Genomic DNA, 22069 nt, shown 5'->3' on the forward strand with positions numbered 1-22069 from the left:
CAATATATTTAAAATTTAGAGGAACTTGAGGGAGTCCTAAAAAAGAAAATAACTTACCAAAAAGGACACCCATTGCCATCAAGTCAATTCTGACTCATAGCAACCCTATAGGACAGAGTAGAACTGCCCCATAAAATATCCAAGGATTGGATGCTGGATTCGAACTGCTGACCTTTAGCAGCTGAGCTCTTAATCACTGAGCCATCACAGGAAGACAAAATTTCTGAATTGACCTATAACTGTTAAAGACATTGAACCTATGGAGATCATGGTCTCGGGGAATATCTAGCTCAACTGGCATAACATAGTTGATAAAGAAAATGTTCTACATTCTACTTTGGTGAGTAGTGTCTGGGATCTTAAAAGTTTGTGAGCAGCCATGTATGATACTCTACTGGTCTCACCCCATCTGGAGCAAAAGAAGAATGAAGAAAACCAAAGACACAAGGGAAAGATTATTCCAAAGGACTAATCGACCACAACTACCACAGCATCCACCAGACTGAGTCCAACACAAGTAAATGGTGCCTGGCTACCACCACTGACTGCTCTGACAGGAGTCACAATAGAAGGTCCCAGACAGAGCAGGAGAAAAAAGTGGAACAAAATTCTAACTCACAAAAAAAAAAAAAAAAAACCGACCAGATTTACTTGTCTGACAGAGACTGGAGAAATCCAGAGGGAAGGCCCCCAGACATCCTTATAGCTCAGTAATGAAGTCACCCCTGAGGTTCACCCTTCAGCCAAAGATTAGACAGGCCCACAAAACAAAATGAGACTAAAGGGGTGCAACAGCCCAGGGTCAAGGACAAGAAGGCAGGAGTGGACAGGAAAGCCAGTAATGGGGAACCCAAGGTCAAGAGGCGGAGAGTGTTGACATGTTGTGGAGTTGGCAACCAATGTCAGAAAACAATATGGGTATTAATTGTTTAATGAGAAACTAGCTTGCTCTGTAAACCTTCATCTAAAGTACAATAAAAAGAGAAAACTAGAAAATATTAGTCCAAAGGGCTGAAGCACCAAAAAAATTTTTTTTAAAGAAAGAAAGAAAAAGAAATTGAACCCATAATTGAAAACCTTTCCACAAAGAAAACTCCAAGCCCAGATGGCTTTACTGGTAAAATCTCCCAAATTTTAAGAAGAAATACTACCAATCTCAGAACATTTTCCTGAGAACAGAAAAAAAGAGAAGTCTTTCAAACTCTTTTTATGAGGTTAGTATAACCTTGTAACTAAAACCTTACAAGAACAGTATGAGAGGAAAATTTCAGGCCAATTTCACACATGAACATAGATAGAAAATTTCTAACAAAATATTAGAAAAGTGTATCCAGTGATATATTAAAAGGATAATGCATCCTGATTTAGTTGGGTTTACACCAGGGATGCGAGATAGGTTTAAAATTTGAAAATGAATCAGGATAATTTACCACAGTAACAGAATAAAGAAGAAAAGTCATATGGTCATATCAAGAGATTCTAAAGAACATTTGATAAAATTCAACATCCATTTATGGGAGAAAACAACTCTTAGAAAACTAGGAATAAAGTATAACTTACAGTTAACAGAATTTACAAAGTACAGCAAATATACTTAGCGGTGAAATATTGAACACTTTCCCCCTAACCTTTAGGGATCAAGACAAAGATGTCCACTGTTATCACTTCTATTCAATATGGTACTGAAGTTCTTAGCCAATACACTGAGGTAAGGAAATATATGTAAAAGGATTGAAGAAAAAATAAAACTTATTATTCACAGCTGATATAATTGTGTATGTAAAAATTCCTAAAGAATTGGCTCTTCTCCAAGTTGGTGATGTGAGCAGAAGCTCATCTCAAACCCACCTCAACAATTATAAGAAATAAACAGGAAAATAGCACCATCAAGGAGACGGAATTACAAATGTAGAACCCTGGAAACCAACCCAAATATTATACCAACTAGCTGTGAATCAAAAGAGAAAGAAAAACAACAGAGAAGGTAAGAAACTTTGTCTTTCTCTCTCTGTTGCGTGGGAAACTTGTCGCCCAATCACCAATGCAGTGAAGCCAGAGCTAGTGGCTATGGGCCATATCTCACAAATAGAGACAGCCCCCAATAAGAGGCTGATGGTGAGACACAAATACAATAAGATAATTCTGCTCCCTAGGAGCAGGAAAAAAAAATTTTTTTTTTGAGCAGGAAGGAGGCAGTAAAACTTATCTTTCACTGATCCAGAAGAACAGAAAAGGCTCAGGTCTCAAACAGAAATAACCAGTACCACCTCTGCATTCAGAGACTTGAAACTTTCAGAGTAAAGGAAAAAAATAAAAGAGGAGGGGCTGGAAGTCCATGCCCAAAACAACAGTCATATACTGTGTAACAGTGGCATCACTGGGGGGTGGGGGAGTGCAGACTGCACTGGGGGTGACACTGTCAGAGGGGGTGACACCAAAATGACTGCATATAAAATTTTTGTGCAGTGTTTCAGCAGAAATTTATTATTTTTTATAAAAAATCCTCATAGGTAGTTATAACAACAAAAATATTTTTCATAAGCCTTACCTTACATGTATCAATATACATACAAGGCTAAAACTTTATGCTAATTTACTTTTTTTAACTTTCTAATGCACTTTGGTTAGAAAAAAAAAAGCGCATTAGAAAGTTAGAGCTGTCATTATTACCTGATTACAGTGGCACTTCGAATTACATGGTTTTGTTTGCACGTGCTATGAGCATGCACTGTTGGTTTTGTTGTTGCTGGTGTTTTCATAGTCACTGATTTTGTCAGATTTTCTGGTGTTTTAGCTACAATATTGTGGTAATTAGTATTTGTGAACGTACATCAATAACTTTGAGAATCGTAATAATTCAAGGAAAAGAAGGAGTGATATACGGGAATTACGATTTACAAGTAATGTTAGCACAAAAAAATTACTAAGGATTTTATGAGGTCTGTTATGGGAGGAGACTCATGGGGGTGGATGACACCATGAGTTACCGCACTGGGTGACACCAACCCAAGTGACACCACTGCCATGTAAAAAGGATAGAGGATCTACCTGAGGGTTTTGAAAACTTGGTTGGGGAAGTGGGAGGGCTGCAAGCATCAGCTGATTACCTGGATGGTGCTAAACCAAAGACGTTCCTACCCTTCCCCAACGCTGTGGGATCTTAAATCTACATAGCAGTTCTGACAAAGTGCTGAGCAAATGCTGGAAGAACCATAAGGCTAGAGCACCCTCTAGGGAAACTTAGAGGAAGCAAAGAGAAATAATAACAATAAACAAACACAAAGGAAAAACCCTTTTGGGGAAAGAGAGAAATCTGAAACCCAGAATTACCACAGCAAAGTATTCAGATGCCCAAAGTGCAACAAAAAATGGTAAGAGATACAAGAAAGCAAGAGAAGAGGGTCCAATTTAAAGAACAGAATGAAGAGGCAGAAATCACTCCCATGGAAGTAAGGATAATAGGAAAAAATAGAGGACTTCCAAAAAACAAATTTAAATATGTTCAAGGAATTCAAGGATCACTCAGACAACAAACTAATGAATATCAAAAAAGAATATGAGAATTTTAATAGGGAGATAGAAAACATAAAAAAGAAACAGAAATACCGGAATTGAGGAACATAATAACCCAACTGGAGTATGCAAGGGAGGGATGCAACAATAGACTAGAGCAGGCGGAAGAAAGAGTAAGTGAATTAGAGGACAAAACGGCTGAACATACTGAATCCCAAGAGAAACAAAACAACAAGTGAAAGAAAATTGAGCAAACCCAAATGGAACTTTGGGACACCATCAAGGAGAACCAATATACATATTATGGGGATTCCAGAAGGTGAAGAAAGATACAATATTGGAAGAAATTGTAGCAGAAAACTTTCCAGACCTGAGTAAGGAAATGAACCTGCAAATCTAAGAGGCTTGGAAAATTCCGAGTGAATCCAAAGAGGTCTTCACAAGACACATTGTAATCAAGCTCCTGAAGACCAAAGACAAGGAAAGAATCTTGAAAGCAGAAAAAGAAAAACACAAAATAACATATGAAGGGTCCTTGATAAAACTAAGTGCCAACTTTTTCACAAGAACCTTAGAGACCAGGAGGCAATGGAAAAATATATATAAAGCACTGAAAGAAAAGAATTGTCAACCAAGAATTCTTTATCCGGAAAAACTATCCTTCAAAAACAAGGGCATATTCAAGACATTCCCAGACAAGCAAAAGTTGTGGGATTTTGTAACTACCAGAGCTGTGTTGAAGAACTGCTAAAGGGCGTCCTTCAAGTGGAAAGGAAACAACACTGGACACAATCCAGTACAAGGGAAAGAAAACTGAAAAATAAAGGCGAGCTCTCCAATAAAGGTAATGGCACAGGCAAATGAAAAGGGCTGTTGCAGGGTATTTTAAAGGGGTAAATTTAGTTGGTATGTGCTACAAGTTTCATATCATCAAATGGATAAGAAATAAGTGCAAAGTAATTTTTTTTTATCCTAACAGACACGGAATATATAATGATATGATAAGTGATACAATAGCAGAGATGGGAAGAGAGAATTTGGACTAGAGCTTAAATATGTTAATATTGTATTAATTTTCTGTTTGTGTGTTAACTGTTGATATCAAGATAAAGTAGTTTTTTTGTAAATGTAAGGCCTGAATTGTAATTTTTATGGTAACTACTAAGAAAGTATTTTAAAATATACAAAGAAGTTAAGCAGGAAGAAAGCAAACAAACTTAATACAAGAAAGCAACAACTCGTATAACAACAAAATTCCAAGAAAAGTAGGGCAAAGAAATTATAAGACACACAAAAAACAAGCAACAAAATGACATAAGTAAGTTCTTCCATATAAATACATATATTAAATATAAATGGACTAAACTCTCTATGCAAAAGGTGGAGAATGGCAGAATGGATAAGAAAATATGACCTACCCATAAGCTGTCTACGAGAGACACATCTTAGGCCCAAGAACGCAAATAGACTGAAAGTGAAAGGATGGAAAAGAACATTCCATGCACATAATAACCAAAATAGAGCAGACAAAAGAACCTTTAAGCCAAAATCTATTACAAGAGATGGAGAAATATAACCTAAATATCAAAAGAGGCCTCTATGTGCTCTCTTCCTTCCACCCACCTACAAATTTTCAATAAATTTGACGTGTGCTCTCAATTTCTTAGACTGTTATTCATAACCCTACCCCAAGTCATCAGCAAATTCTGTTATGTCCCTAGCCTTTGTGCATGTAATAGTTTCATTCCACATCAACATGAAATTCAGTTCCTTCATCAGCTTACACACCATACAAATGCAAATACACACACACATACACTCAAGCAACCAGTTTATGGTTTAGTGAGTTTACTGTGTATTTGAGGGGTCATTGAGAAGGTTCACATCAAGCACCACACAGCCTCTCTGCAGTTGCATGGCTTTCTCCCTCTTTCCACAGAGCAAATTAATTTCTTTTAAGGTTTTATATGCAAAGGGAGTTGTTTTATTAATTTTTCTGAAATCCTGCCACTCAGGCACTCACTAACTCCAGGAAGGTTTATCAAGGCACTTTTCCCAACAGACATAGTTTATCAGTAACAATAATAATAATGATGATGATGATAATAGCTGCTGGCACTTACATAAGGCTTACTGTGGGCCAGACACAGTTCTAAGTACTTTAGTTTTCATACTAACCCCACAAGATACTTATTATTATTATTATTCTCATTTCACAAAGGAGGAAATGGGGTCACTGAGGACTTAAGTAACTTGCCCATGGTCACACACAGTCGGTGGAGAAGAAAGTTAAGGATTCAGGATAGGAATGATTGATAATGTCACAAGCAGAGAGGCATAGAAGGATGAGACCTGAAAAGCAATCATATTTGCTTGGAAGGTAAAAATTCATTAATTTTTGAAGAGCCACTTCAGTTTGGTAGTGGGGCAGAAAAAAGATTGCAAGGCATAAAATAGTAGTATCTGGTGAGAAAGTGGAAGTAATTAATGGTTATAGACCACTTATGCTTAGCTTTTCAGAATTTCTCCTTTGTTTAATCCTCTGTAATTGAAATAATTAAATCTGTTATTTTTCATAGTTATATATGTAGTGATTATTTCTGTAGTCTCATGAAAGTTGCCTTATGTTGTTTTTAATTCTCTTCTTGTTGAATTTTCTAGGATGTGGTGCCACAGGTTGTTCCACTTACAAAGCAGGCTCCAGAATCTGCTGAAGGGAGGAGTCACATGTTGGGCCCTTCAACAGCCCAACTTCAAAAGCTTGTTTCCATTAGGCATCCATGGGCACCATACAGCCTCCAAGTCTCTGAACTGTGCTTGGCAGCAACATGAAGATCATTTTGGTAAGAGATGTGTAGGACTAAGATACTTTTTATATGATCTGAAAATGCTTTCTATGGAGTTGAGAGGACCTCTAGCTATCTCTTTCTAAAATTATCCTAAAGACTATGAGAAAGAGAAAAAGTTGGGACTCTGTCACTCAGTGGACTATTACTAGCAACGCTGTTAAGTATTCCTCTAGAGTAATGTTTCTCAAAGTGTGGTCAGCAGACTATCAGTATCACAGTTGCTACTGAATAATAATCTCTGGAGGTTGGGCTCTGGAATCTGCATTTTTAATGAACTCCTCTGATGACTCTGATATAAAATAACATTTGAGAACCAAAAATCAAGAGTTCTATTGGATATATTAAGATTAAATTGTCTGTGAGATGTTAAAATGGATTTACAAGTCTGGAAGTCCAAGCTGGAGATACAAACTTGGTAGTCACCAGCATACAGATGGTATTTAAAGTAATGAAAATAAACGAGATTATCTAAGGAGTTGTGTTAGTTTCCTAAGGCTGCCATAACAAAATACTACAAATTGGGTGGCTTACAAGAACAGAAATTTATTGTCTAATAGTTCTGGAGGCCAGAAGTCCAAAGCAACATGTTGGCCAGGCCATACTCCCTCTGAAGTTTCTAGAGGAAGATCCTTTTTTCATACTCCCTCTGAAGTTTCTAGAGGAAGATCCTTTTTTTTTTTTTGGTCTCTCTCAGCTTCAGGTAGCCCCACACTTTTCTTGGTGTGTAGGTGCATCTTCGTATGACCATCTTTCATTTGTGTGTCTCTTCTCTTTTATAAGGACGCCACGCAGATAGGATTAGGACCTACCGTACTCCAATAAGACCTTGTCTTAACTTCATTACATTTGGAAAAAACCTATTTCCAAATAAGGTCATGTTCATAGGTACCAGGGGTAAGGACTTCAACATATCTTTTTTGGGGGACACAATCCAATCCATAACACAAATTATATAATCCATGAAGGGAATAAATAAAATGACAGAGGCAACATTTAGCACAGAAGGAGGATCCAGCAAAAGGAGTTTGAGAGGGAGAAGCTAATGAAAACCAAAACCCATTGCCATCGAGTCGAATCCGACTCATAGCAACCCTATAAGACAGAGTAGAACTGCCCAGAGGGTTTCCAAGGAGCACCTGGTGGATTTGATGTGCCAGCCTTTTGGTTAGCAGCTGTAGCACTTAACCACTATGCCACCAGGGTTTCCAGAAGCTAATGAGTTAGGAGGAAAAGCAAGTGAGTGTGGGTTCCCAGAAGTAAAGAGAAAAAAAAGTATGTAAGGGAAGAAAGAGTAGATGGTTTTGTCAAATGTTGCTGGGAGAGGTCAGAGATGAAGACTTAGAAGTAACCATTGGATTTGGCAACACAGAGGTCACTAGTGACCTTGACTGGAACAATTTCAGTTGACCTGTGAACAGGGAAGAAAGCTTAATTGGAGTTTGGGTGACTTTTCAGTTTTAACTTGGACATGTAAAGAGCTTGGAAGTAGGCATTCCTGCCCTTAAAACAAGAAAATGCTGGACAAACATAATCAACAATTTCTCTTGGACCTATCAGAGTACTGGGGTTTCAGGGCAAATCACCATTGCAAAATCTGGAGAGACATGTGCCTCCAGAGAGATCAGGACCTGAGATTTGCTTACCTGGAGCAGAAATTGTGGGAAACCAGAAACTGGTAAGAATATTAAGCTAGGGATTTTGAGGAACTCCTGGAGGAGTGAGTGAGTGTGAGAAATGCATGGGAGCTGCAGTTCCACAGGCTTTTCCTCCAGGTACCCCACTAGACACCCCCTCCCCCAGCCAAAGCTGGGGGAGATGTAGAGTAACCATTGTGTACTTTGGCTGGACTCTTTTCCCTTACAGAATAAAAAGACTTAGCTTTGGGAATGACATAGCCAATGGGCAGCAGTGAAATCTCATTCCAGCTAGGGGAAGGGAACTCTGCCTTTCTCCAGCCCCACCCCAATCTTCCTGTCTCACCTAAGAAAAAAAAAGGGAAAGGCTCAATATACAAGGGAAAGGGTTTATATACATGAACTGGGAATACTGCAGCCAGGGAAGAGATCAGGGGACAGGGTGAGAAAAACTTTACCCCTTGAAGAGGGACAAAAACAATTTTAAAGTCCACGTCCTCAAGACACAGGCCCACTGTGAACCCCAAAGACTGAAACTCAATAAAAAGAGAATGATTTCTCCTCCACACCCTACCACTAGCTAATAAGCCTCCATTTAAAATAACAGTGGGTTACAGCTGGAAGAGCTATAAGAAGAAGACTGTCTCTGAGGAACAACACAAAGGGAACGATCAAAGCCAATAAGGGAGACAAAACAAAATCACTAGAGAAATTTACACCTCCTTGTTGTTGTTGGGAAACCCGGGTGGTGTAGTGGTTAAGTGCTATGGCTGCTAACCAAAGGGGTGGCAGTTCGAATCTGCCAGGCGCTCCTTGGAAACTCTATGGGGCAGTTCTGCTCTGTCCTATAGGGTCGCTATGCATCAGAACCGACTCAACAGCACTGGGTTTGGTTTTGTTGTTGTTGGGAAACCCTGGCGGAAACCCTGGTGGTGTAGTGATTAAGTGCTATGGCTGCTAACCAAAAGGTCAGCAGTTCAAATCCGACAGGTGCTCCTTGGAAACTCTGTGGGGCAGTTCTACTCTGTCCTATAGGGTCGCTATAAGTCGGAATCGACTCGACGGCACTGGGTTTGGTTTCTCGTTTGTTGTTGTTAGGTGCTGTCAAGTCCGTTCTGACCCATTGTGACCCTGTGTACCACAGAATGAAATACTGCCTGGTCCTGCGCCATGCTCACAATCATTGTTATGCTTGAGCCCATTGTTGCAGCCACTGTGTCAATCCATCTCGTTGAAGGTCTTCCTCTTTTCCGCTGACCCTGTACTCTGCCAAGCATGATGTCCTTCTCCAGGGACTGATCCCTCCTGACAACATGTCCATAGTATGTAAGATGCGGTCTCACCATCCTTGCTTCTAAGGAGCATTCTGAGCATTCTAAGGAGTATACGCCTCAGGTACCCATAAACAGAATAAGCATCAAAGATAGCTCAACTCATAAATCTTACACTGAAGTCTTATTTATATCACTGCCTACTGTCCGTACAACATATCCAGCTTTCAACAACAAAAGTGACAAAATATGCCCCACATCAAGAAATAACACAGTTTGAAAAGACAAAGCAACATCAGAACCAGACTCAGATATGACACAAGTGTTGAAATTACCAGAAAGAAAATTTTAAATAATAATTTAATAATTTAAAGAGGTCTAATGGAAAAGAGGCAATGCCAAAGACAAAATAAATAATGCCAGCAGAGAGTTGGAAAATATAAGAAAAAATCAAAAGAAAATGCTAGAAATTGAAAACACGATAACAGAAATGAAGAATGCCTTTGACAGGCTATTCAGTACACTGGATACATCTCAGAATAGAATCAGTGAATGTCAAGATAGGTCAATAGAAATTACCCAAACAAAAATGCAAAGAAAAAAAATGTATGTGTGAGGGGAAGGAAGAACAGAAGAGAATATCCAGGAACTGTGAAACAATATCAAAAGTTATAACATATGCATGACAGGAATTCTAGAAGGAGAAGAGAGAACTAAGCAGAAATATATGAAGAAATAATGGAGAACTTTCCAAAATTAGTGACAGACACCAAACCACAGATTCAGGAAGCTCAGAGAATACCAAGCAGGATTAATTCCTCCCAACACATACACACACACACACACACACACACACACACACACACACACACACCCCTAGGCATATCATACTTGAACTGCAGAAAACCAAAGAGGTAGAAAACACCTTACCTACAGAGAAACATGGATAAGAATTACACCAGACTTCTCTTCAGAAATGATGTAAACAAGAATACAGTGGAATGAAAACTTTAAAGTGTTAAAAGAAAAAAAAAACTACCAACCTAGAATTTATATCCAGCAAAATTATCCTTTAAAAGTAGAAAGAGAAATAAAGACTCGCTCATAAAAATTTTCATGAAGTTCTTCTGACAGAAGGAAAATGATACAGGTCAGAAAACTACATCTACCTAAAGAGTATAAGAAAACTAATAAATGAAAATAAAATGCAGTATCTTATTTTTCCTTATTCTTAATTGCACTAAATTGTAATTCACTTTAAAGAAATAACAGTATGTTTAGTGCATATATCATATGTAAAAGTAAAATAAATGACAACAGCATGACAGGGAATAGAGGGAGAAACTAGGAATATTCTGTTATATTTGTACTACACATGAAGTGATATAGAATTATCTGAAAGTGGGCTTAGATTACTTAAAAGGTATATTGTAAACATTGGGGAGACTACTAAATTTTTTTAAAATATAAATAAGTCAAGAAAACAGATAAAATGGAATCATTAAAAAATATATTCAGTGAAAACCAGAGAAGGCAGAAAATAAGGAACAAATACAACAAATAGAAAACAGCAAGATGGTAGATTTAAATCCAACTGTACCAGTGTTGTTGTTATTGCTGGGTGCTGTTGAGTCAGTTCAGATTCATAGTGACCCCATGCGACAGAGTAGAACTTTCTCATAAGGTTTTCCTGGCTGTAATCTTTACAGAAGCAGATCACCAAGTCTTTCTCCCATGAAGGTGCTAGGTGGGTTTGAACCACTAACCAGTTAATTAGCAGCCAAGTGCTTAACTGTTTGTACCCCAAGGGCTCCTTAACTATATCAATAGTCACTTTAAATGGCCTAAACATTCCAGTTAAAAGACAGAGATTGTCAGATTGGATAAAATAAGAGAAAAACAAGATCCAACTCTATGTTTCCTGCAAGAAGCCCACTTTAAATATAATGACACAGATAGGTTAAGAGTTAAGGAATAGGGAAAGAAATACCATGTAAACACTAATCAAAACAGTAGAAGCTACATAAATTTCAGACAAAGCAGTCTTCAGAACAAGGAAAATTTAAAGAGCCACATTGTATAATGATTAAATGGATCACTTCTCCAAGAGGACACAACAATCCTAAATGTGTAGCACCTAACAACACAATGTCAAAATGTATGCGGCGAAAGCTGATAGAAATGAAAGGAGACATAGACAAATCCACAATTATAGTTGGAGTCTTTAATACTAACCCTTTCCTCTCTCAGTAACTGATAGATTAAACAAGCAGAAAATGAGTAAGAATATTCATGACCTGACTAACACATCAACCAATTTGACCTAATTCATATCTATAGAACAATCTACCCAACAACAGTAGAATATACATTTTTCTGAATTGCACAAAGAACATCCACCGAGGCAGACCACATTATGGGCCATAAAGCAAAGCTCAACAAATTTCAAAGAATTAAAATCATACAGACTGTGTACTCGGAACCATAATGGAATCAACTGGAAATCAATAACAAAAACATAGTTAGAAAAGACTCAAATATCTGGAAATTAAGCTACATACTTCTAAAGATACATGGGTCAAAGAAGTCTCAAGGGAAATTTAAAAAAATATTTTGAACTAAATGAAAATGAATATAGAACTTATCAGATTTTCAGGTAGTAATTAGAACAGTGCTCAGACAGAAATGTATGGCAATAAATGCATAGAAAAGAAGAAAGATCTAAAATAAACCTAAGCTACCACAAAAAAAGCATTTAACAAAATTCATTACTCACTCATGATAACAAATCTCAAATCATTAGGAATAGAAGGAGACAATCTAATAAGTGAAAAGCATTCAGTGAGCATCATACTTAATGGTGAGAGGCTAGAAGCTTTCTTTGAAAGATCAGAAACAAGACAAGGATTTTCCCTCTCCAATCCTGTTCAATATCCTTCTGGAAATCCTAGCTAGTGCAGTAAGAAAAAGAAATAATGGAGAAATACATTGGGAAGTAAAAAATAAGACTGTACTTTCCCACAAGCATTATGATTGTCTATGTAGAAATCCCCAAGGAATGTACAAGAAGCTCATGTAACTAACAAGGAAATGTAATGAGGTTGCATAATACAAGGTCAATATACATAAGTCAATTGCTTTCCTATATACCAGCAACAAGCAATTGAAATTTGAAATTGAGAAAACAATACCATTTCCATTAGCACCAAAAAAAAAAAAAAGACTTAGGTTAAGTACTTAAACATAAATCTTAAAATATGTGCAAAATCTGTGTACAGAATACTACAAAACACTAATGAAAGAAATCAAAGATTAAAATAATTGCAAAGACATTCTATGATCGTGGATTAGAGGATTCAGTGTTGTTATGTCAGTTCTTCCCAATTTGGTCTATAGAGTCAATGCAATCTCAGTTAAAATCCCAGCAAGTTTTTTAGTTTTATTTTTTTGTAGATATCAGCAAACTAATTCTAAAGTTTATGCAGAAAGACAAAGGTACTAGAACAGACAAAACAATTGTGGCAGAAAAAAGTCAGAGTACTCAAATCACCCTATTTTAGAACTTACTTTAAAGCTACAGTAATCAATAAAGTGTGATTTTGGCAAAAGGACAGACACATACAACAGTGGAACAGAATAGAGAGCTCAGAGATAGACCCACACATATATAGTCAACTGATTTTTGGGCAAATGTGTGAAGGCAATTCAGTGGAGAAAGGATAGTTTTTCAACAAGCAATGCCAGTAAAATTGTATGTCTATATGCAGAAAGAAAAAACCAACCAACCTCAGTAGGAGCCCTGGTGACACAAATGGTTAGAGTGTTTGACTGCTAACCAAAAGGTCAATGGTTCAAACCCACCAGAGACTTCATGGGAGAAAGATGTGGCAGTCTGCTTCCCTAAAGACTTAAAGCCTTGGAAACCCTATGGGGCAGTTCTACTCTGTCCTATAGGGTCACTATGAGTCAGAATCGACTCAGTGGCAGTGGGTTTGGTGTGGTACATGCAAAAAACAAACTTAACGCCACATCTACCGTACGCTTTATGCAAGAATTAACTAGAAATGGATCATAGACCTAATATAAAGCTATAAAACTTATAGAATAAAACAGGAGAAAGTCTTTGTTACCTTGGATTAAGCAGAGTTCTCAGCATGACATCAAAAGCACAATCCATGAAATTAAAAAAAAGATATATTGGACTTTACCAAAATTTAAAAATTGCTTTGTGTATGAAAGGCACTCTTAAGAGAATGAAAAGAAAAGCCACAGACTAGGAAAAAAATAATTGCAAAACACATATCTGAGAAGGGACTTGTATCCAAAATATGTAAAGATGTCTTAAAACTTAACAATAACAAAACACATAACCCAATTTAAAAAGGTGGGGGGAGGAGATCTGATCAGACATCTCCCCAGAGGGATGGCAAATAATCATATGAAAAGATGCTTAGCATCATTTGTCATTGTTGTTGTTATTAGGTGCTGTCCAGTCAGTTCCAACTCAGCGACCCTCTGTACAACAGAGCGAAACACTGCCTGGTCCTGTGCCATCCTCACAATTGTGTTATGCTTCAGCAAGTTAGAACCACAATGAGATACCACAGTATATATACCTATTAAGAATGACTGAAATCCAAAAAACTTGAACAATACCAAATGCTGGCAAGGATGTAGAACAACAGGAATCCCTATTGCTGCTGGAAATGAAAAATGGTATAGCCACTTTGGAAGATAGTTTGGCAGTTTCTTATAAAGTTCAACATAGATTTATCAGCAGTTGCTTTTCTAGGTATTTGCCCAACTGATTTGTGAACTTATGTCCATAGAAAAACCTGCACATGAACATTTATAGCAGGTTAATTCATAATTACCAAATATGGGACACTACCAAGATGTCCCTTGGTAACTGAATGAATAAACAAACTGGTACATCCATACAATGGAATGCTAGGGTTAGGGTTAGAAATGAGCTACTAATTCATGCCACAGCATACATGAATCTTAAATGCATTTTGCTAAGTGAAAGAAGCCTGACCAGAAAGGCTACATAGTGTATGATTTCATTCATATGCCATCTGTCTAAGTTATCTAGTGCTGCTACAACAGAAATACTACAAGTGGATGGATTTAACAAAGAAAAATTTATTCTCTCACAACCCAGGAGGCTAGGAGTCCTAATTCAGGGTGCCAGCTCCAAGGGAAGGCTTTCTCGCTCTGTCGGTTCTGGGGGAAGGTCCTTGTCATCGATCTTCCCCTAGTCTAGAGGCATTGCAGGGACTCTGAGTCCAAAGGACGCCTTCTGCTCCTGGCTGTTCTTTCTTGGTGGTGTGAGGTCCTTCTCCTCTCTACTTGATTCTCTAATATCTCAAAAGAAATTGACTCAAGATACAACCTAACCCTGTAGATTAAGTCCTGCCTCATTAATGTAACTGCCTCTAATCCTGCATCATTAACATCATGGAGGTAGGATTTACGACACATAGGATAGTCACATCAGATCACAAAATGGTGAACAACCACACAATACTGCGAATCATGGCGTCGCCAAGTGGACACACGTTTTGAGGGGACACAATTCAATCCAAAACAGATAGTGTAATCTGTTGGGTAATGCACTGGTGGATACATGACCGTGTGTATTTGGCAAAACCCATAGAACTTTATATCAAAAAGTGACTCTTAATGTATGCAAATTTTAAAAAATCAATCAGAAAGTCAGTGGATCCTAGGATGGAATACAGCCTGTGACAAATGAATCTAACTGTATTACAAATGTATAACATACTTCATTGAAAGGGATGAGGGGGAAAGATGCTGACATAGTTAACTTTAGAAAGTGGTGTTTTGACTGGAATCTGTAAGACTAAAGACAAAAGAAACATCACATAAATACTGTATTCTAGTTAAAACAAACCCTAGTGGCACAGTGGTTAAGTACTCGGCTGCTAACTGAAAGGTCAGCAGTTCGAACCCACCAGCCAATCTGCAGGAGAAAAGACCTGATGATCTGCTCCTGTAAAGATTATAGCGTAGGAAACCCTATGAGGCTGTTCTGTTGTTGTTAGGTGCCATCGAGTCGGTTCAGACTCATGGCGGCCCTATATGTACAATCGAACGAAACACTACCCAGTCCTGCGCCACCCTCACAATCATTATGCTTGAGCCCATTGTTGCAGCCACTGTGTCAGTCCAACTCATTGAGGGCCTCCCTCTTTTTCGATGACCCTCTACTTTACCTAGCCAGATGTCCTTCTCCAGGGACTGATCCCTCCTGATGACATGTCCAAAGTATGTGAGGCATAGTCTCGCCATCCTTCTAAGGAACGTTCCGGCTGTACTTCTTCCAAGACAGATTTGTTCATTCTTCTGGCAGTGTGTGGTATATTCAGTATCCTTCGCCAACACTATAATTCAAAGGGGTCAATGCTTGTTCAGTCTCCTTTATTCATTGCCCAGCTTTCACATGCATATAAGGTGATTGAAAACACCTTGCCTTGGGTCAGGTACATCTTAGTCCTTAAAGTGGCATCTTTGCTCTTCAACACTTTGAAGAGATTCTTTGCAGCAGATTTACCCAATGCAATGCGTCTTTTGATTTCTTGACTGCTGCTTCCGTGGCTGTTGATTGTGGATCCAAGTAAAATGAAATCCTTGACACCTTCAATCTTTTCTCTGTTTATCATGATGTTGCTCATTGGTCCAGTTGTGAGGATTTTTGTTTTCTTTATGTTGAGGTGGAATCCATACTGAAGGCTGTGGTCTTTGATCTTCATCAGTAAGTGCTTCAAGTCCTCTCCACTTTCAGCAAGCAAGGTTGTGTCATCATCATAACGCAGGTTGTTAATGAGTCTTCCTCCAATCCTGATGCCCCGTTCTTCATATAGTCCAGCTTCTCACATTATTTGCTCAGCATACAGATTGAATAAGTATGGTGAAAGGATAGAACCCTGATGTACACCTTTCCCGACTTTAAACCATGCAGTATCCCCTTGTTCTATTCAAACAGCTCCCTCTTGATCTATGTACAGGTTCCTCATGAGCACAATTAAGTGTTCTGGAATTCAGATTCTTTACAGTATTATCCGTAATTTGTTGTGATCCACACAGTTGAATGCCTTTGCATAGTCAGTGAAACACAGGAAACATACTTCTGGTATTCTCTGCTTTTGTTCAAGATCCTTCGGGCATCAGCAATGGATATTCCTCATTCTACGTCCTCTTCTGAATCCAGCTTCAATTTCTGGCACTCCACTCTTCATGTACTGCTGCAGCCACTTTTGAATGATCATCAGCAAAGTTTTACTTGTGTGTGATATTAATGATATTTGTCATGTCCCCCAAAAAATATGTGTATTAACTTGGTTAGGCCATGATTCCCAGTATTCTGTGGTTGTCCTCCACTTAATTTTATATAATTTTATGTTAAAGAGGATTAGAGTTGGATTGTAACACCCTTACCAGGTCACATCCCTGATCCAATGTAAAGGGAGTTTCCCTGGGGTGTAGCCTACACCAGTTTTTATCTCTCAAGAGATAAAAGGAAAAGAAGCTAGCAGAGAGATGTGGGGACTTCATACCACCAAGAAAGCAGCACCTGAAACAGAGCACGTCCTTTGGACTCGGGGTCCCTGCACCTGAGAAGCTCCTCAACCAGGGGAAGATTGATGAGAAGGACCTTGCTCCGTAGCCGACAGAAAGCCTTCCTCTGAAGCTGATGCCCTGAATTTGGATTTGTAGCCTACTAGACTGTGAGAGAATAAATTTCTCTTTGTTAAAGCCATCCACTTGTGGTATTTCTGTTATAGCAGCACTAGGTGACTAAGGCAGAATTTGGTACCGAGAGAGTAGGGTACTGCTCTAACAGATACCTAAAATGTGCAAGCGGTTTTGAAACTGTGAATGGATACAGGAGCAGCAGCGACAGAGAAGTGGCAGCAACAGAACCAGGAGACCAGCAAAAGATAGTGCTGGAGCTGACCCATGGAGCAAGAGAGCTGAGTGCCTGTGTGCAGAGGGTTTCCTGGTGGAGTGGGATGCCTCAGGGCACCTATCGGTGGAGCTACTGAGCTTTGGAAAACTTACCCAGCAGGGCAGATACAGGTGTGAGGCCTGAGGAGCTGAGAGGCCAAGAAACCAGGAAGCAGAAACTGAAGAGACAAGGAACACAGGAAACCGAGCTGCCTCAGTCTCAAAAGGTATGGCCTGGACCTCTGGGGTTTCAAAGGGTGGAGCCATGGCCTCCAGTGTTTCTAAGGGTGGAGTTGCCACTCAGATGGAAAAACAAAATGGTACACCTAAAGCCAAGGAAGCAGAGTTGCTTTCCCAGTGGGCCTGGAAGGCGAAGCTAAAGCCCAGAGTCAAGGGACCTCCACTCAGAATCTGGAGAGTGTGACCAATAACTAGAGTCTAGAGGGCAGGGCCATTGTGTAAATTGTCTCAGAGAACAGAAGATTATTTTCACAGCCTTGAGGGCTGATGTAATGTGTTCTGCTGACTTGCTTCTTACCTGTTATGCATTCTTTTCCTCCAGTTTCTGCTGTTTGTAATGAAAATGTCTAGCTTGTGCCTGTTCTGCCATTATACCTTTGGAAGCAGATAACTTGTATTCTAGATTTCACAGATGAAGAGGGATTTTTGGATTTTTGGACTTGGAGTTAAGATTTTTGCTATGATATGATGGGATGAATATGTTTTGCATGTTGCAAGAATGTGATTTTTTAGGGGCCAAAGGATAGAATATCATGGATTGAATGTGTGTATTAATTTGGTTAAGCCATGATTCCCAGTATTCTGTGGTTCTCCTCCATTCTGTGATTGTAATTTTATGTTAAAGAGGATTAGAGTGGGATTATAAGATCCTTACCAGGTCACATCCCTGATCCAATGTAAAGGGAGTTTCCCTGGGGTGTGGGGAAAGGGAAACTAGCAAAGAGACATGGGAACCTCATACCACCAAGAAAGCAGCACCGGGAGCAGAGCGTGTCCTTTGGTCCCCAAAACTCCTTGACGAGGGGAATATTGATGAAGAGGACCTTCTTCCAGAGCCAACAGAGAGAGAAAGCCTTCCCCTGGAGGCGATGCCCTGAATTTGGACTTGTAGCCTACTAGACTGTGAGAGAATAAATTTCTCTTTGTTAAAACCATCCACTTATAGTATTTCTGTTATAGCAGCACTAGATAACTAAGACAATATCGTTAAATAATTTCCACATTCGATTGGGTCACCTTTCTTGGGAATAGGCATAAATATGAATCACTTCCAGTTGGTTGGCCAGGTAGCTGTCTTCCAAATTTCTCCTGGTATTCTCTGCTTTCATCCAGGATCCATCTGATACCAGCAGTGAGATCCCTGGTTCCACGTCCCTTTCTGAAACCAGCCTGAATTTCTGACAGTTCCCTGTCGATACACTGCTGCAGCTGCTTTTAAATGATCTTCAGCAAAATTTTGCTTGTGAGTGATATTAATGATATTGTTCAAAAATTTCCTCATTCGGTTGGATCACCTTTCCTGGGAATAGGCATAAATATCGATCTCTTCCAGTCAGTTGGCCAGGTAGCTATCTTCCAAATTTCTTGGCATAGACAAGTTAGCACTTCTAGTGCTGCATCTGTTTGTTGAAACATCTCAGTTGATGTTCCATCAATTCCTGGAGCCTTGTTTTTCACCAATGCCTTCAGTGCAGCTTGGACTTATTCCTTCAATACCATCGGTTCTTGATCATATACTACCTCTAGAAATGGTTGAATACTGACCAATTCTTTTTGGTATAATGACTCTGTGTATTCCTCTCATCTTCTTTTGATGCTTCCTGAGTCGTTTAATATTTTCCCCATAGAATCCTTCACTATTGCAACTCGAGGCTTGAATTTTTTCTTCAGTTCTTTTAGCATAAAAAATGCTGAGCGTGTTCTTCCCTTTTGGCTTTCTAGCTCCAGCTCTTTGCGCATGTCATTATAATATTTTACTTTGTCTTCTCAAGCTGCCCTTTGAAATCTTCTGTTCAGTTCTTTTACTTCATCATTTCTTCCTTTTGCTTTAGCTGCTGGACATTTAAGAGCAAGTTTCAGAGTCTCTTCTGACATCCAGTTTGGTCTTTTTTTGTTTCCTGTCTTTTTAACAACCTCTTGCTTTCTTCACATATAATGTCTACAACTTGTCTGGTCTTTGATCATTAGTGTTCAGTGTGTCAAATCTATTCTTGAGATGGTCTCTAAATTCAGATGGGATACACTCAAGGTCGTACTTTGGCTCTTATGGACCTGTTCTAATTTTCTTCAATTTCGACTTGAACTTGCATATGAGTAATTGATGGCCTGATCCACAGTCGACCCCTGGCTTTGTTCTGACTGATGATATTGAGCTTTTCCAACATCTCTCCACAGATGTAGTTGATTTGCTTCCTGTGTATTCTATCTGGTGAGGTCCATGTGTATAGTTGCTGTTTATGTTCGTGAAAAAAGGTATTTGCAGTGAAGAAGTCATTGGTCTTGCAAAATTCTATCATATGACCTCAGGCATCCTTTCTATCACCAAGGCCATATTTTCCAACTACTGATCCTTCTTCTTTGTTTCCAACTTTTACATTTCAATCACCAGTAATTATCGATGCATCCTGATTGCATGTTCGATCAATTTCAGTCTGCAGAAGCTTTTAAAAATCTTCAATTTCTTCATCTTTGGCCTTACTGGTTGGTGTGTAAATTTGAATAATAGTTGTATTAATTGGTCTTCCTTGGAGGCACATGGATTTTATCATATCACTGATGACTTTGTACTTCAGGATAGATCTTGAAATGTTCTTTTTGACAATGAATGCAATGCCATTCCTCTTCAAGTTGTCATTCCTAGCGTAGTAGACCATTTGATTGTCTGATTCAAAATGGCCAGTACTGGTCCATTTCAGCTCACTAATGCCTAGGATATTGATGTTTATGTATTCCGTTTCATCTTTTTTTTAAATTTTTACTGTGCTTTAAGTGAAAGTTTATAAATCAAGTCAGTCTCTCATACAAAAATTTATATACACCTTGCTATATACTCCTAAATGCTCTCCCCCTAATGAGAGAGCACACTCCTTCCCTCCACTCGCTATTTTCCTGTCCATTCGGCCAGCTTCTGACCCCCTCTGCCCTCTCATCTCCCCTCCAGACAGGAGATGCCAACATAGTCTCATGTGTCTACTTGATCCAAGAAGCTCATTCGTCACCAATATCAATTTCTATCCCATTGTCCAGTCCAATCCCTGCCTGGAGAGTTGGCTTTGGGAATGGTTCCTGTCTTGGGCTAACAGAAGGTCTGGGAGCCATGACCACCAGGGTCCTTCGAGTCTCAGTCAGACCATTAAGTCTGGTCTTTTTATGAGAATTTGGGGTCTGCATCCCACTGCTCTTCTGCTCCCTCAGGGGTTCTCTGTTGTGTTCCCTGTTAGGACAGTCATCGGTTATAGCCAGGCACCATCTAGTTCTTCTGGTCTCAGGATGATGTAGTCGCTGGTTTATGTGGCCCTTTCTGTCTTTTGGGCTCATAATTACCATGTGTCTTTGGTGTTCTTCATCCTCCTTTGCTCCAGGTGGGTTGAGACCAATTGATGCTTCTTAGATGGCTGCTTGCTAGCGTTTAAGACCCCAGACACCACTCTTCAAAGTGGGATGCAGAATGTTTTCTTAATAGATTTCATTATGCCAATTGACTTAGATGTCCCCTGAAACCATGGTCCCCAGACCCCTGCCCCTGCTACGCTGGCCTTCGAAGCATTCAGTTTATTCAGGAAACTTCTTTGCTTTTGGTTTAGTCCAATTGTGCTGACCTCCCCGTATTGTGTGCTGTCTTTCCCTTCACCTAAAGCAGTTCTTATCTACTATCTAATTAGTGAATGCCCCCTCCCACTCTCCCTCCCTCCCCCCTCTTGTAACCACAAAAGAATGTTTTCTTCTCAGTTTAAGCTATTTCTCAAGTTCTTATAATAGTGGTCTTATACAATATTTGTCCTTTTGCAACTGACTAATTTCACTCAGCATAATGCCTTCCAGATTCCTCCATGTTGTGAAAGGATTCATGGTTTCATCATTGTTCTTTATTGATGAGTAGTATTCCACTGTGTGAATATACCATAATTTATCCGTTGATGGGCACCTTGGTTGCTTCCACCTTTTTGCTATTGTAAAAATCGCTGCAATGAACATGGCTGTGCGTACATCTGTTCGTGTAAAGGCTCTTATTTCTCTAGGATACATTCCAAGGAGCGGGATTGCTGGATCGTATGGTACTTCTATTTCTAGCTTTTTAATGAAGTGGCAAATCGAATTCCAAATTGGTTGTATCATTTTACATTCCTACCAGCAGTGTATAAGTTTTCCAGTCTCTCCACAACCTCTCCAACATTTATTATTTTGTGTTTTTTGGATTAATGCTGGCCTTGTTGGAGTGAGATGGAATCTCATTGTCGTTTTGATTTGCATTTCTCTAATGGCTAATGATCGTGAGCATTTTCTCACGTGTCTGTTACCTACCTGAATGTCTTCTTTAGTGAAGTGTCTGTTCATATCTTTTGCCCATATTTTAATTGGGTTGTTTGTCTTTTTGTAGTTGAGTTTTTGCAGTATCATGTAGATTTTAGAGATCAGGCACTGATCAGAAATGTCATAGCTAAAAATTTTTCCGGGTATAAATTCTCTTTTGGTGAAGTCTTTGGATGAGCATAGGTGTTTGATTTTTAGGAGTTCCCAGTTGTCTAGTTTCTCTTCTGCATTGTTGGTAATGTTTTCTATACTATTTATGCCAGGTATTAGGGCTCCTAAT

The 22069-nt window shown here is 39.0% G+C and overlaps 1 protein-coding gene across 4 annotated transcripts in view; it reads left to right on the forward strand.

Annotated features, from left to right (window-relative positions):
- The window catches only part of TMLHE (trimethyllysine hydroxylase, epsilon), a 153783-nt gene that overhangs the window by 50095 nt on the left and 81619 nt on the right, over nt 1–22069 (forward strand). For all 4 annotated transcript variants that reach the window (XM_049873166.1, XM_049873167.1, XM_049873168.1 and 1 more), the window contains exon 2: nt 6175–6356. In XM_049873166.1, coding sequence (XP_049729123.1) covers nt 6176–6356 — 181 coding nt within the window. In that variant the 5' untranslated portion in view covers nt 6175. The remainder of the gene's footprint in view (nt 1–6174; nt 6357–22069) is intronic.

This window comes from Elephas maximus, chromosome X (genome assembly GCF_024166365.1).
Source record: "Elephas maximus indicus isolate mEleMax1 chromosome X, mEleMax1 primary haplotype, whole genome shotgun sequence".
NCBI lineage: Eukaryota > Metazoa > Chordata > Mammalia > Proboscidea > Elephantidae > Elephas > Elephas maximus.